We start from the raw sequence: 16,078 nt of genomic DNA on the forward strand, positions 1-16,078 counted from the left end.
CCGCGGTCAGCTCCGCGCTTCCCTTTCTTTCAGGGGCCGGTATTGACCCCGCCCAACTAAAGGAGTTTCATGATGCCATGTGTGCCATATTTGGGCAGCCTGACCCTGCCGGTTTGCCCGTGGGTTCCACGCCTTTGGCTCCAGCGCCACGGCCTCGGACTGGACCCGTGCCTAGGTCTGTACTTTTTCAGGTCGCACCTCCACAGCAACCTTCCCCAGCGCTGCGTCTGCCACCGAGGTACTCTGTGCCGCCGGCACCTCCCCAATCCTCATTCTCTACAAGACAGAGCCGGTCGGGTGTCCTCCAACGCAGAGACCAGCGCCGACGAAGCAGTACAGCTCCATGCCGTTCACCCTGCCCTATTCTAAAGGGTTAGGAATGGATGAGAATTGTGAGGGGGAGCAGGATCCTTTAGAAATCCTGCAACCACAAGACAAGGACAGGTTTGAGGAACTGGGTGATGCCAGTGCTCTGGACACCTCCCCAGACTCTGGCATGCTGTCTCCACCTAACCTGGCTACGGAAGAGGATCCGTTATTCGCTATGGTGGTGCATAGGGCTACGGAGGTCTTGGACATGGAGCTCCCTACGGTGGCAGTCAAGATGAACTCCTTGACAGAGGTCCTGCAGTCTGGTGTCTCGAACTAGGAACCCTTGCTGCCCTTCAATGAGGCCTTAACGGATGTTCTTCTGGGCACCTGGTCCAGACCCAGCACAGGGGCTCCTGTTAATAGAACGATTTGCTTGCCATCGCCCTGCACCGGGTGATCCAGTTTCCTCACCGCCCATCCCAACCCACCCCACAAAGCTTGATGGTTCAAGCTCCCACTTCCTGTGGCGCATTCCCTTCCGCACTTCCAGACAGGGATTCCAAGAGAGTGGAAGGCTTTGGAAAGACATTTTTTTTTCTTCCTCCAGTCGAGCATTGTGGTCAGAGGACACGGCATGTATTTTGGGCCGTTACTCCCATTCGGTTTGCGACACGGTTGCACAGGTGCTGCCCAGGGTCTCGGAGGAGGACTAGATCCTACTCTTCCAAGCCATTCAGACAGGAGAGATGAACAAAGTTCACCATCCGATGCGGCTTAGACACAACAGACTTGTTGGACAGAGCGATTTCCACGACGGTGACTGTACGTCGCCATGCCTGGCTGAGGACGTCTGGTTTTTCGGGGGATGTCAAAGCTAACCTTATGGACATGCCCTTTGATGGCTCCCGTCTCTTCAGAGACCAAGCAGATGCCATCCTTGAGGATTTCAAGGACTCCCGGGCTACGGCCAAGTCCTTGGGTCTTGCTGCAACATCCCAGCCTCTATCTGCTTTTTGCTCCTTTCGCGGCTACTGAAGAGGCTACCAACCGTGCCAATCCTATTCCAGCCAGAGGGCCCTGCAACTTTAGCAACCTCTGCGGGGCCGTGGACGTGGTTCACCCCGACCCCATGGGTCAGGAGGCCAGAAGTCGAGCACGATGCACGGTGGAGCATGCAGGCTCTACAGTGGGACCTGAAGTTCCAATGGGCACTGCATCGAGAAAATCTCACCGACCTGGTTCATATATCAGAGTGCACTGCAAAAGACCTGCAGTGGTGGTTGACAAACCGCAATTGGGACAGAGGCAGACACCTCTCCCTTCCCCACCCAGATCTCACAGTAGTGACCGATGCGTCTCTTCTGGGATGGGGCGGCCATCTGGCGGAGGTGGAGATCAGAGGACTCTGGTCTTTGGCAGAAGCCAAGCTCCACATCTCTCTCTTGGAGCTTCATGCGGTCCGACTGGCACTGAAGGCCTTTTTACAATCCATCTAGGGAAGGCTGGTTCAGGTATTCCTGGACAACACTATTGCCACGTGGTATTGCAACAAACAGGGCGGAGTGGAGTCGTGGAACCTCTATCAAGAAGCCCTGCGCCTCTGGACTTGGCTGGAACACCAGGGCATTTCCCTGTTGGTTCAACATCTGGCAGTTTCTCTGAAGGCCAGAGCAGACTAACTCAGCCAAAGGTGCCTAGTGGGTCACGAGTGGTGTCTCCATCCGGCGGTGGCACAAGGTCTCTTTCAGCGGTGGGGAGAGCCTTGGTTGGATCTGTTCACTTTCGACAAGAACGCTCAATGTCAGCAGTTTTGCACATTGGAGTTTCCAAGGCGGCTCTCGCTCTGCAACGCTTTTCATCCTAAGTGGAGCTTAGTCCTCCTATACGCCTTTTCGCCCATACCACTCCTGCCCAGAGTGCTCAAGAAGATCAGGAGCAACCAGGCACAAGTCATTCTTGTGGCTCCGGATTGGGCATGGAGAGTTTGGTATCCCGAGCTTCTCAGCATTGATCCTCTGATCAGGGTGCCCCTTTGGCAGGCTCTCCTGTCGCAGCAGCAGGGGAGGGTCCTCCACCCCAACCTGCCCACTCTCCGCCTCCTTGCCTGGAGAGTGAACGGCGACAGTTGATAGTTTTGACCTTTCTCTGAAGTCTGTGAAGTTATTCTGGCAGCCAGGCTTTCCTCCACGAAATCGGTATACGACTGCTGAGGGAACACATTTTGTAAATATTGTACAGAACGGTGCATTGACCCCTTTTCTGCTTCTTTAGCAGATTTTCTCCTTTTTATCCTTTCCTTGGCCCAGCCGGGTTCTGCATTGGGCACTTTGAAGTACTACCTTTCGGCCCTCTCTGCTTTTCTTTGGCTGCCAGATCAGCCTTCACTTTTTAAGTCCCCTCTTGTGTAGAGGTTTTTGAAGGGGTTAACCCACTTGTTACCTCCTTCTCCCTTCCTTATGCCACAATGGGACCTTAATTTGGTCCTTACTTTCTTGATGAGCGCATCCTTTGAGCCGCTGCAAAACTGTCCCCTATGGTTGCTCCCTATTAAAACCGCCTTTTTAGTGGCAATTACCTCTGCCAGTAGGGTGAGCAAACTATAGGCACTGTCCTCACAGCCTCCTTACCTGCGAGTTTTCCCGGACAAAGTGGTACTAAGAATTAGGGCATCTTTTTTGCCCATGCTTGTAACTCCCTTCCATCTGGGACAGTCCGTTACTCTGCCAACTTTCTATGCAGCTTCGCACCCTTCCAAAGAAGAGGAATGTCTCCACCGTCTGGACCCAAAAAGAGCATTGTCGTTCTACCTTGAGCACACTAGAGCGTTCCGGGTGGATGACCAACTCTTTATAAATTATGTGGGATCAAAGAAGGGGTGTGCTGTCCAGTGGAACACCATTTCACGATTGGTTATCCTCTGCCAAGGCATAATATATTTTGATGCAAAGAAGCAGCCTCCTGAAGACCTTAGGGGTCATTCCACCAGGGCAAAAGCAGATGCCACAGCCCTCCAGCGTGATGTTTCTGATATCTGCCAAATGGCCACGTGGGAATCTCTGCACACTTTTGCCATACAATATTGCCTGGATTCTCAGGTGTGCTGGTAGGGCCTGTTTGGCCGCTCTGTCTTACAGGGCTTCCTGGTTTAAAGCTTTTCCGCAGTCCCACCTCTGGGGTAGGTAATGCTTGGTTATCTGTTCAAAGGTAAGGAATCTATGGCTAGATGTCTCTATCAGATGGGCAAGTTACTTACCTTCGGTAACTCCTTATCTGGTAGAGACCTGATCTAGCCGCAGATTCCTTACCGAGCCACCCATCCTCACCGTACCGCGAACTTGTCTGTTTAATGTTAGGGCTACTTCTTTCAAGGCTCTAGTAAATTTTTTCACACCATGGTCAGTCACTTCATGGCTCCATGCTTCTGGCCTGGAAAGTCATGAAAAGTACTGACGTTAGCGTGCTTGAGTGGCAGTTATACTGACGACATGGACGTCATGACAACGACTAACACGACGCCAACGATGTCAAGTGGAGTTGACCAATGCCACCTACTGGTCGGCATGGGTACTGCTAAGAAAACTTTTCTGGGTCCAGCCTGACACCTGGAAGTTCAAAGGTGAGAAATCTGCAGCTAGATCATGTCTCTACCATATAAGGTGTTAGCGAAGGTATGTAACTTGTCCATTTGTCGCACTATTGTTAGTGCTCCAGTGTATTTCTGATCTTTAAAAATGGGGAAAGGAGCGACTGAGGTTGCAACAGACCTCTGTCCCTTGCTGATTTAAAAGTTAGTTTATTGGAGAGAGGACTCATGGCTCATTCATCAAAAATGTTTAAATAACAATGGAATCATTTCAGAGATCAGTTTGTTCTCTGCTGAGCACACTGGAGCAATGTCTACATTTACATTTTAGAATATTTAAGTATGTAGGTGCAAAGCTCAATCTCTCTTGGGTTTATGAATTAAACACCTTTGATGATGTAGAGACAAAATATTATCTGTTGTCCACCTCAAACTCAATGAGTTTGGAACATTCCATGGTCAGTTTGATAGTTAGAATCACTCTTGTCTGCAAGCAGCACTAAGATTTGACCAGAACGTAGAGTGCACAGCAGTATTTATTTCATCAAAGGCGGTGAGAGAAGGTTGTGTCCAGGAACCCCTCATTTTCAACTTGCATTTTAACCGGTTAGATGAGTAACTGGGAAGGGTGTGCCCAGACTTTGATCTTCCAGTATACGGGATCGCATATTTTGTCCACCAGTGTTAAAAGAAATAACAGTTAATGTCACCTGGACCCAGTAATTGACTAGATCAATCTGCTTGGGTTTAGAAACTCCTGAGTAGCCAATGAGTGTTCTGCAGAGTGCTGACACCTTGATAACTAAATCCAATGGGTTGATTTGTCAGAGTCAAAGATACGCTACAGTTTCAATGTTCTGTAGTCGAAGAATCCAGTTGACAATTTGGAGCTCTGTGGTGATTAATTTATAGCAGCACAGCTTCTTGGATAAATTGGTTTAGTTTCATAACAGACGTGCATACTTCCGTGAGTAACTGTTTAGCTCTCCATTAGAAGTACATTAATATTTAAAAGGCATCCCATTAGTGTTCTGCACACCACAATTAAGTCTAAGGACCAGTATGTCATTCATTCTCCTACAATATAATAAATTGCATCCTTGCAATTGACCTATGACTGCTTGGGTTCAGTGGCTGAGAAATAACTCCAAGGCACAGATTAATTGCATATAAACGTAAAAGCAGTGGTGTAAGGCAGTTGCAATCTGTGATTAAAAGCCGTGTGGTAAAATCTTATTATCAACAGTTCTCAATATATCTTTAAACATAATGCCTTACGACAATGAGCAAATAACGTTACTTAATTCTATCTGTAATAATATATTTGATAATGCTGTACTACAATAAGCATAGATGGCCAGTATGCCCATATTTGTCACAATAAACCTTTTTCCAGCAGGTGACATTTAGTTTTAACTCTGTAAATATGGCCTTAAAATCCCATCTTTCAAATTGCTGTTGGCTAACATGACCCACTGGGCCGAAAGTGGCACACACAATATGGCGTAAGCAATGATGGATGGCAATGCTTGAATTAATCTTAGCCATTGGCAACTTGTCTGGGCTGCATTCTATAACAATGTGACACTGTTTTTCATCTCGCTGTGGTGTTAAACAGACATGAGCCATGTGTAAATTAGTCATTATCCCACCACAAAAGGGGTAATCTAACCTGACTGCTAGGCCATGTCATCTCTGAGCAGGAACACAGGCAGTCACAGACGTGTTTGGCCTCATCAGTGAGGAGCAGCTGGAGTCCTTTTAGCACATTAATGATGGGACCTATGTACGGGCATACCCGTACCGCATAGTGCAACTCAAGAAGCAAATAAAATAATAATGGATGAAAAAAATATGTTTGAAGAAACTTTAATCCTTAATTTATGCATTTTCTAGGAACTCTCACACTTTAGGTGATGCCTTCTGAGACCAATGTTTCTACATTTAAACATCAGGAGATGTAGAGAAGCAGCAAAAGCTTACTTAAGTAGATATGGTTCAAAATTGACTTGCCATTTTTTAAGGTTCATGGATATTGTGTTAAAGTAGACAAATTCTTCTAGTGTTTTAACGGCAAATCTGAATGATTCGTTTTTATCTTTTTGATTCTAAAATATTAGTTGTAATGGTTTATCAAAATTCCATTGCAAAAAATTTGATTTATTGTGCAATAAATAAGTTTGCATCAAATACGGTCCGCAAGTCTTTCGCTTTTTGAGTAGCAAATAGAGTAATTTCTAGATTGGTGGGCCATTGAGTGGTGGCCTGGCCACCTAAAATTAGGATTTCGTTTTTAGATTTGTTGATTCAGAGGAGCCATTCTCTCACCCAGTGTTGAATAGACCTAGTTAATTAGTGATGTTGTCAGGACCCTCTGATTTGGTATCCAGGCGGATGTAGGTTTGGGGAGCATTAGCATATATCTGGAAGTGGATCATGTATTGATCTGGTAGCTGAAACAGAACATTCTTGTAGTAATTAAACAGGAATGAAGAGTGTTGGGACCCTGGGAGTTACCGCAAAGATATCTACATGGGGGAGGACCAAAGCGCATGAAAGAGTGAGCAGATTGGTTTCAAAGTGATACCAGATATCTGAAACCAATCTGTGAAGCAGAATATCATGGTCAACTATATCACGCTTGTCACCTCTGGATGATGGACCCAAATAAGATATTTAAGGTAATCCCTCCTCTCTTCTGCCCGATTATCACCCTCTCACCCCTTCCTTGTACCTCGCCTATCTACAGCGCTGCTTTGCTTTGTAGCTGGGTATGCTCGCTATAACGCTACATATTTATGTATGTAAGATTGTTAGCTGTGGTATCTAATAAGAGTTCCGGACACCCACCTGGCATTCATCACCTCTGGCCAGTTACCGAAGCATAAAGCTCCCAGTCTGGTACTCCCTTATATCCAGCGTTCATTTAACAGATGTTGATGGGAAAAGTGCAGCAAATGTAATTTATCAGAATGCAGCACTGCCTTCTCCATGCCATTCGTGAGGAGATAGTGTTCCCTGGCGGTTCCTAATCCTCTTCTACCTTGTCACTCGTTGGTGTTCTGAATAGTAAGGGAAGCTAGTAAGAGGGAGAAGCAGTGTCCTACTCAAGAGATAGGCTGCTATGTGGAAGAAGAATTCCTATTGCCACCCGAGGCCCTTAACAATATACTCCAAGCTAGGGGTGCAGCAGAGCAGACAGAGGGAAGGCGGGTAGACCTGTTTGAGGAGGAGGATGGTCATCTGGACGCTCTGCTAAGATCTTTATTATAATACATTTGACTACCATTTAGAAATGCTTATGAAAACACAAATACATTTAGTAGAGATGCCTTATGTGTTTTGTTCTTCTTGTGGATTTTATCATATGTTAATACTTTTTCACATTTACTTGGGTCTCGCTGTTGTCAGGAGGGTCCTAATTGCCCTTTTCAAAAAGAGGGGGGGGGATTTCTTTTGGGGGCAAAGCATGGCAGTGGTGGCATGGAGCAACTACAGAAAGAGGGTTTGCCAATTTAACCTTTCTATAAATGCAGCTCCAGCAGGCAGGCTAATAGGCACCCATCTAACAGAAACATTTAAGGAACATTGTTAATTTAGCATTAACGAAAATACTTCCTCTTAGCCATGAGCTGTGTTGTAAATATATTTGAGATGATTCTAAATATTGTTTAGTCAATAGAAAAATAATTTTGCCATTAACCACCTGGATGTCTAATGTTCATTAGTAACACTTTTAAAGGAAATGACTGATTGAAAACCTTTGGCATGTGATTTCCCTAGGGGTGGATATGAAGCTGCATCCAAACGATTCGTTGCTGCAGATCTGGACGTTAACGTTGCAGGAAGGTCCTTCATGATCACTGGTGGAAATAGTGGCATTGGTAAAGCGGTTGCAACAGCCATTGCCATTCGAGGTAAGCCAAAAATACAAATAGAAATTTGGGTGATGAGCAACACGAGCCCCAGCCTAAGTGAAAATGTTAAGCTTAGGTTCTTCATTTTTCAAAGACCCACTAGTATTCCATACCAATTCTGTTATATAAAACGGGGTACACGTCTCAGGAAAACTCTCCATAGGAAAGAAAATTGTAGCTCAGCAAAAATACAATATGTTTCTTGGGGGTGGTGGGCAAGGCCATACTGTAGCTCTGCATACTCTGAGTCTGTTTTGAATTAGGAAGGGGAACATAGCAGATAATCTGGACTGGTCACCAACACATTGCGAAGTATAATCCAAAGTGTCCTTGGCAACAAGTGCCCAGATTTGATCCTACCTGCATCAAGAATTAAAAGTTACTGCTTTCTGAACATCCAAAATCTCACATATGCTTCTTCTGAATATCTCCTCATCATGTAGTTCAGCACACCCACTCTTATTTAGATTTCCTTCCGTAGTTGCCATGATGTAACTAAAGATTGCCAGCACTTATGTTTTAATGCCTAAGTAGCAAAGGAATCCAACACTCACTCCAAGCATAGCACGACTTACAATTCTAATGAATTATCCCAGGGCACAAGTCGAGGGTACACGCGGGTAGATGGCGTCTATCCACTCTTTTCACAGAGTGGACGCAGTCTACCCTGCCAAGAGGTTGGACCCCACAGAAATATGCCAAACTTGTCCCTGTGTGATTTTCACAGTTCGGGATGCATTCAGCAGCGCCTGCACATAGTCTGCTTTCATTCTGAGCAGCAAAATGCAGACAGGGAGGGGCCTTATCAGATTCCAGCTCCGTGCCGGATTAAGCCCTTTGGAGGCCCCTAGGCAGTCAAAATTTCGGGCCACCCCTCGCAATTTATCTCCTAATAAGTTTTTAATTTTACCAGCCAACAATTTTAATCAACCAATTTTATTACACAAAGCTAAACCTTAACAATTATTAATGTTGTTAAAAAAAAAAAGAAATTCTTTCAAGAACAAATCAATATTATTTTGATCCATTGTCGTAGGACTTCTAAAAGGAGTGAGGCCGATAGGCCTGTGCCTACTTTGCCTATTTGATAATACTGAACTGTTCCAGCTGGCTAAAAGTCGGAACAACGCAGGCTCAGCCAAGCGTGTCCGAACAACGCAAGCGCAACCACGCTTGCCTGAACCATGCATATGCCTGGTTAAGGCACTGCGCGGGCTAGCTGCTGGAATGGGCGGGTTGAAGAAGAACTGAGGAAGGATCAGGAGGAATGCGGTGAGCTAAGTGGGGCTAGGTTTTTAAGGTTTGGGGGTTGTTTTCAGGGCTGGGGGGTCAGAGTAGTTTTTAGGGCTGGGGGATCAGGGTAGTTTTTAGGGCTCAGGAGGGGGTGGAGTTTTCAGGGCTCAGGAAGGGGTCGGGTAGTTTTTAGGACTCTTGGGGGGGGTAGTTTTTAGGGCTTAGGGGAGGGCGGGGTAGTTTTTAATGCTTGGGGGGGACAGGGAAGTCTTTAGGGCTCAGGGAAGAGGGGGTTGGTTTTCAGGAGGGAGGGGTGTAGTTTAGTTCTCAGGGGTCGGGGTACTTTTTAGGGTTTGTGGGGCCAGGGAAGCTTCTAGTGTTTGGGTGAAATTTGTTAGTTTTTAGGAGGGACGGGGGTAGTTTTAGGTCTCAGGGCGGGGGCTTGGAGTGCCGTTTATGGGCTCAGGGCGGGGGGGCTAGGATCAGGGTACTTTTTAGGGCTGGGAAGTTTTTAGTGCTTGGGGGAAGGGATTGGTTTTCAGGAGGGAGGTGGTAGTTTTAGGTCTTGGGCGGGGGCTGGGAGCGCCGTTTTAGGACTCGGGTGGGGAAAGGTTTCTGGGTACTTCTTGGGGCAGGGGTCTGGAGTTACACTTACCGGATAAGTCTTAACCATGCATATGTCTTTGCCATACATGCCCTAACAACGCATATTTTGTTGTAAAGGCATCCGTGGTAAAGGTATATACATGGTTAAGACCGTGTGGAAAAGGCATGTGTGGTTCCACAACACAACCTTCCGGCTGGACCAATAACGCAGGCCGAAGTAAAGGAGCCATTAGGCCTCCTTTTGTTGGAGCGTCCTGGCTGAGAGCGATCTGGAGTTTCACACCTAAATGCAAACGTAATGGAGGGAAAACAAAGGCCCACAATTTATCACTTCATAGGTACTTAAAAAGATATGCTTTTGACTTTGTTCAGTCCCTGTATATAAGAGATGTGCATGCACTGTAAGAATGTCACATATAATGGTGTGTCCCAGTATTTACACAAATATTTATTTAAATACCACTATTTTGCCATTTCGGAGGGATGATTGCCTGGGTGTCCGGCGCTCTTTTACATGCGTTTTGGGGACGTGCAACACGTATCTATTGGGTGCTACCGGGCTATATGGCCATGATTTGTAGTAAGGACAGACTCATAGTCGCACACAGACTTGCTGTATGGCTTGGTTTGGCCGTGCGATGGGTGGGGGGGGGGGGAGGGGAGGGAGTGTTCACTGTTTTTTAATCGAGGGGGCGGTTCTTGTTTTGCACGTCTCTTCTGTAATTGTTATTAGGTACTTTATGAGAAACTTGTCAGAGCTGATATGTTGTTTCTTGATACGATGGAAGTCTCTGGGCTACAGAGCTTCGCGACATGTGTATTTGACAAATAAAAATTTGTTTACAAAAAAAAATACCACTATTTTGGTTTGTTTCTTTTATAGCGCTACTCACTCCAAACCAGGGTGTCAGAGTTTTACATCACACGTACACATTGACAATAAATCATGTGTGTGTGTAAATCAATGTACAGGATGTCTTACATAAGACAGAGGTTTACAAAGTGTAGCAGTCACAAGCCCTTCATTGCTCACTGTGCTGAATTAGAAGCATGACCGTTATGAACTGCAAGTAACAAAAGGATCCCAGTGTTGAAAGAAGTAGCCCTCTTTACCCATCTGCAACAGAAAATAAAAATCTGTCATTTGCATGTCGCATGATGTGCTTTGCATCAGACACATTAACCATCTATGCTACTTTGATTCAAAACTGGGACTAGATGAAACGCAGATCTCTGCAGCAAGTGAATTAGGCTCCAGAGTTATCTCACCATTAATATTATTATTCCCTGAGATTTACTGGACATACAAAGATCTACGCAGCAGGTGCCTTAACCCCGGTAACACATTTTTAAATGCCGATTTTGCAACAAAGTTGGCAGAACAGATTAACTGAAATGTTTCCCTTGTTGCCAATTTCTTTGTGTCAGAGTTAAAAAAACACAAAAACTTTTAGACACTTCTCAGGAAAGTTACAAAGTATAAAAGCCTCAAGATCACCCGTGCAGAGAAGCTGTTCTGGGTCATGCTGAAACTGGGGAAAAACCAGGCCAGCAGAACCACCATTTTGAAATAATGTAACAAGCAAACTGCAGCACATTGGGGCAGGAGAGAAAGCCATGGTTTGAAGGCAAATGAAATCAAAAATATTTATTTCGGGGGTGTACCCCATAAGATCCACCAATAACAACAAAACACAATTAAAATATACAAGTAAATATGAAATGTACAACATATCAACATATCATCCCAGTTCTAAATTACTGCACAAAATTCATAGTCCCCAAAAGATTGAAAGGGTGGCTCTAAATACTCATACTTAGTGGGAGTATGTCGGACAGAAGAATAAAAACATGCTCTATATTTTCAACCGTGTTATTAACTATTTTGCAAAACCCATTATTGGAATATCAGGAATCGCTTATCTGAATCTCAAGAGGAAGAAAAGAGGCAAAGAGCTTGTCAGAACCTCTGTTTCTAACAGATGAGCGACCTTTATTGTGTTTGCATTTCCGGCCTTGGTGGAAAGCATTATGGGAGAAGTACCTTTTGAACTGAACGACTGCAAAAATTAAAATAGCAAGAAAACACCTGTGTATTAGAGCCTCTGCTCTTGTAATAAAAGCTCGGGCATGAGGTCAGACTTAAGTTCACTCTCCCATCCAGGTGTAAAGTCCCCCTAGTGAACACTATTTAAACTCTTTCCTCTCTCGTTTTATGTCACTGCAGTGTCTCACTTTCCCTTCCGACTTTGTTTTTCTGTCTCTATCTTTCCACTCCATCCAGCTTTATGCTTCCCAGCCCCTTTGTTCTGCATTACCAATTCATTATGCCTGGGATCCTCTCCCAGGGCTTCCTCCTTCTGCTGTATTCTCCGAACACTGAAGTTGCCTCCCATGCATTGCACACTACTCTTCACCCCTATGCTCCATGTCTCCTAAAGGTATAGCTTCTCATTCACACTTTTACGGACCATTTTCCACCAGTTAACCGTCCTTCAACCCTCAGAATTAGAAGTGCATGTGGCCATTGTTGTTTGGTACCCTTGTAAAAGGTGCACATAGCACTTTGGCATAAACATTGAATAAATTCAGAGAAGGAAATGAGAGCTTTGATGTACGGTTAGAAGGAAAAACTCTTTCGGCCTCCGTGAGCATGGGCTTCACTCAATGCCGTTGACTCTTTGCTTTGTTCAGCACGTGATGGACTGCTGCTACCAGAGTCTACAATCGTTATCTTGGGCCCCGAGAGAACAAAGGGGCAACACCGCTGCTCCCGCACAAAGACATTCTCAAAAGATTGAATACAGTTCATCACCTTCTTACCAGCTCATCATTGTATGTAGGAGTTTGGCTCTGGCCACTCCTCATGTGTATTGTGAAAACTTCCCTACTGGCAATACAAGGCTGGAACTCTTGGTCCAAAGTGGGTGTGATGATGCCATCTCTCTTCCAGAAGAGCAAGACATCATAGAGTACCCACACATCTTCCTTCTTGTAAAAAAAAAAAAAAAAAAAAGCAACTCAAATGACACGCATTTTCAAAGCCAAGAGATCTTCCATTGCAAATTTGCTTTGTCACTCGGATTGCCCTTGCCAGTGCTTGTCTAGTTGTGGCACAAGCATTGGAAAAGCTAATTGCGCCCTAGGAAGCATCTTGAAATTGATTTTTTAAATACTCTTGCCAATCTAAAATGGGAGTCGCATTGCATGTACATGCCACTTTTAGACCAAAGTGATGCCCACCTTGGATCGGTATACATGTTTTAAAAAGTGCATTAGCCTGCTACTATCGCCTTTGCAAATGCTTTTCCTGGTCTGATGAGCAGTGGGTGATGGAAAAACAGCAACTTTTTATTGGGGGGGGGCAAAGCGATGGGCGAAGGGGCACAAAAGGAGGGGCCTCAGAACAATGGGCAGAAAAGAAGGGACTTTGGCAGTAGGTGCTCACATAAAGTTTGAAGTGAGTGCAGTGGGCTGGGAAAGCTGAATCAAGATGCAGGGAGAGGCGTGGGAGAGCACTGCTAAAGAGTGTGAGAAACAGTAGTGCCTCATGCACTGCAACGCGAGGCACCCTGCATAGGAGGCGGAAGGACCAGACCGCATGAGGTGAGATGGCCAGCCACATGTGGGCCGATTTTAAAATGTGATTAACAAAGTCTGAAGCCAGTGGCTGAAACCAGGAGAATACTCTACGCCATATAATAGTTGAAGTGGGCTGATCCAAAGCCCAATCTGAGTTTATGTCAAAGTATATTGGACAAGGAGTCTATTAATGACAGACCTCAAAAGCAGTCTGTAAGCGTAGCCGAAGAATCAGAATGGGTCTTACTCAGTTTCTCCATCCATTTCCGAATGTCTAAGTACCATAAAGAGCTCTGGTGCCCTTCTTTCTCTGTCTGGAAACTGACGGCCTCTAATTTTAGGCGTGTTTTAGAACACTGAAAAAATACCTTAAAGAACCTATATGAAAAAGCTATATATTGTTAAAAAGACACCTTCAAGGCTTTAAGTTGGCCGGGTCCCTCTGGGTCTCAGACCCGGTAGTATTAAAAACAAACATTGAAACGGATCCCTACCAGGCCGTATCTTAATGCCTTTAACTTTTCTGGCAAAAACGCTGATTTCTGAACATATGTAAAAAACATTAAGACAGCTAATGTCAGCAATTTAGTTCCTGTTTATATTTGACATTTTACTTAATCTTGCATTCCCTAAGAGTGTTGGCTATTCCGAGGATGTTGTGTTTCTGTATTTTTGTCATGTAGCATATTACTCTCCTATAGCGGATATTTTGATCTGAGGCCCATGCAGGTGTTTATAATGGACCCCAATTGAGAGGTGTGGCGTTGAGGCTGAAGGCATTACGGGTTTCACTTAGTCTGTGTGTGGATCAATAAGGTGGTCAGAATACACGGTCATCGAATCCTTGGCCTCTCTGCAGAGCACATTGTCACGTATCCCAGTTGCAATTGTGATTCTGTGCAAATGTGCTTAAAGGAGGTGCACGTGTCAAAATATTGACAAGGTGAAAGTAGATGAAAATGCAGTGCTTATAGGTGAGTGGATGCATTGTGCGTTTGGGGCCGGAGAAGTTAAAAAGATGCGAGAAAAGCATTCAGGAGAGAGCAAAAAGAAGGTGCAAAAGCGGAAAGTGATGAGGTTCAAGATATGCAGATTGACGAGACTTAGAGAGAAAAGGGGTGCAAATGTCTAACATAAAGGAACATAACAGGAGGGATTGAGACCCCCCTGAAGACCAATACCCCTTACACAGGCCTCTTTAATGTTAATTCACTGTCTCGCAATATCAGAATTGAACAGAAATCATTGTTGTTAGTCATTTATTTCAAAAAGCTAACCACTACTAACAAAGCCAATAGTCCTGTCTAGTTTTAGGTGTATATCTGTTGTGTTGCATATCTGGATGCAGTAACTGAAAGCTCAGAGGAGAATCAAAATACTGGTATGGTGGGAGTCACAGAAATGTAGTTTACACGTGTAAGCTGCATACTTAATTATGTTGGACAAACTCCTTTTAGAGTGGCCCTACTTTTTCTGGATAAAATAATCTATAACGCAGGATAAAATAATATACAATACAAAAATCAATGTTTTTATTTCGTGAATTTTAAAAGAAAAGAAAATAAGAAAAATATTGTACGTGAATTAAATAGAAAGTCGATAATGAAAGAACCTTAAAATGCCAAATACGTGAACACATTGATTATTTATTAAAAGCGACTAAAGTATTCTTAAGTGGAAACGTTGTGGACTATCTAGTTTACCGAAATGAAAAAAAAATACTTTATCAATAGCCATTATTAAGGAAAATACAAACTTCCCCCTACTCGAGGATAACTTTATAATTATGTTAAATCTTTGAAAAAAAATGTGCTGGAATTCTATAATCGAAAATATTGTTTACAATTTACTTTTGTAATTCCACCAGGTGGCACAATTCACTTGGTTTGTCGCAATAAAGAACGAGCAGAAACGGCTAAAAATGAAATTGTTGAAGAGAGCGGCAACCAGGTGAGTATTTACTGCCGGTTGTCTTTGTGTCGTGGCTTTGCGTCAGCCAAGTTTGTTGTATGGCAGCATTTGTTTTGTCTGTAGTTCTTTACAGAAACTTTTTTCAACACTTTATTTTGTAATCAGTACACGATAAGGCATAGAAGTATTCATGCATGAGGGTTCATCTAGTCATTCTCTATTCTGAACTTTGGCCTCGGTATGACAAGTCCACACATTAAAATGGTCAATCACCACGGATGCCATACAGTCTTGGGTTTCTCACAAGTATGTCTGTCTGGTGTGATAAAGCCCCACCTGGGCCGCTGATTAAATATCTGGTGTCATACTTGTTGCGGTTGAATTGTCAACAATTCCAGCATGTTCCACCCGACCCCCCCCCCCCATACCTTGTTTAACTTCCCTAAGCAACTCCTACCTATTATATAGCGAAATGCCCCAGTCCACTGCTTTCCAAACCTTTTTACAACCACGACACCGTTTTTGAAACAACAAACTTTTGCCACCTACCTAGCGTTAATGGGCGATTTTTTTTGTATAACTAAAGCATCGTGGTAGTGCAATGACATTTACAAACGGCACATTTTCCACTCAAGTGACCACTAAGTTTGAGCAGACCGTTTTACTGGTAAAACTATATTGCACTCAAATGATGTGTATGGGTTTCAGTGAATATTTATTTTTTGCATCACGAAGTGAAGTGTCATGATTTGTGTTGACCTCTCAAAATCTTTGTTTCCATCACAGTTCAGAATTACGAAAAAACGTGTTCATTTTTAATCTGCTAATTGCTGAATGTGTAGAGTTCATTTACAGGTATTTACGTTTTGTTGTAGTGGTACAAAAATGACATCCTGCTGCCTTTTTCCTTTCACCTCCCTGTACCCCACCGAGA

At 44.3% G+C, this 16,078-nt stretch overlaps 1 protein-coding gene across 2 annotated transcripts in view; it reads left to right on the forward strand.

The window, feature by feature from the left end:
• DHRS12 (dehydrogenase/reductase 12) overlaps positions 1-16,078 on the forward strand; it is a 75,411-nt gene that overhangs the window by 2,673 nt on the left and 56,660 nt on the right. For both annotated transcript variants that reach the window (XR_014967718.1, XM_085621795.1), the window contains exons 2-3: positions 7,679-7,812; positions 15,101-15,183. Coding sequence is in view for 1 of the 2 variants with exons in the window: in XM_085621795.1 (XP_085477921.1) it covers positions 7,679-7,812; positions 15,101-15,183 (217 nt within the window). In the remaining variant the exon portion in view is untranslated. The remainder of the gene's footprint in view (positions 1-7,678; positions 7,813-15,100; positions 15,184-16,078) is intronic.

This window comes from Triturus cristatus, chromosome 8, assembly GCF_964204655.1.
Source record: "Triturus cristatus chromosome 8, aTriCri1.1, whole genome shotgun sequence".
Classification (NCBI taxonomy): domain Eukaryota; kingdom Metazoa; phylum Chordata; class Amphibia; order Caudata; family Salamandridae; genus Triturus; species Triturus cristatus.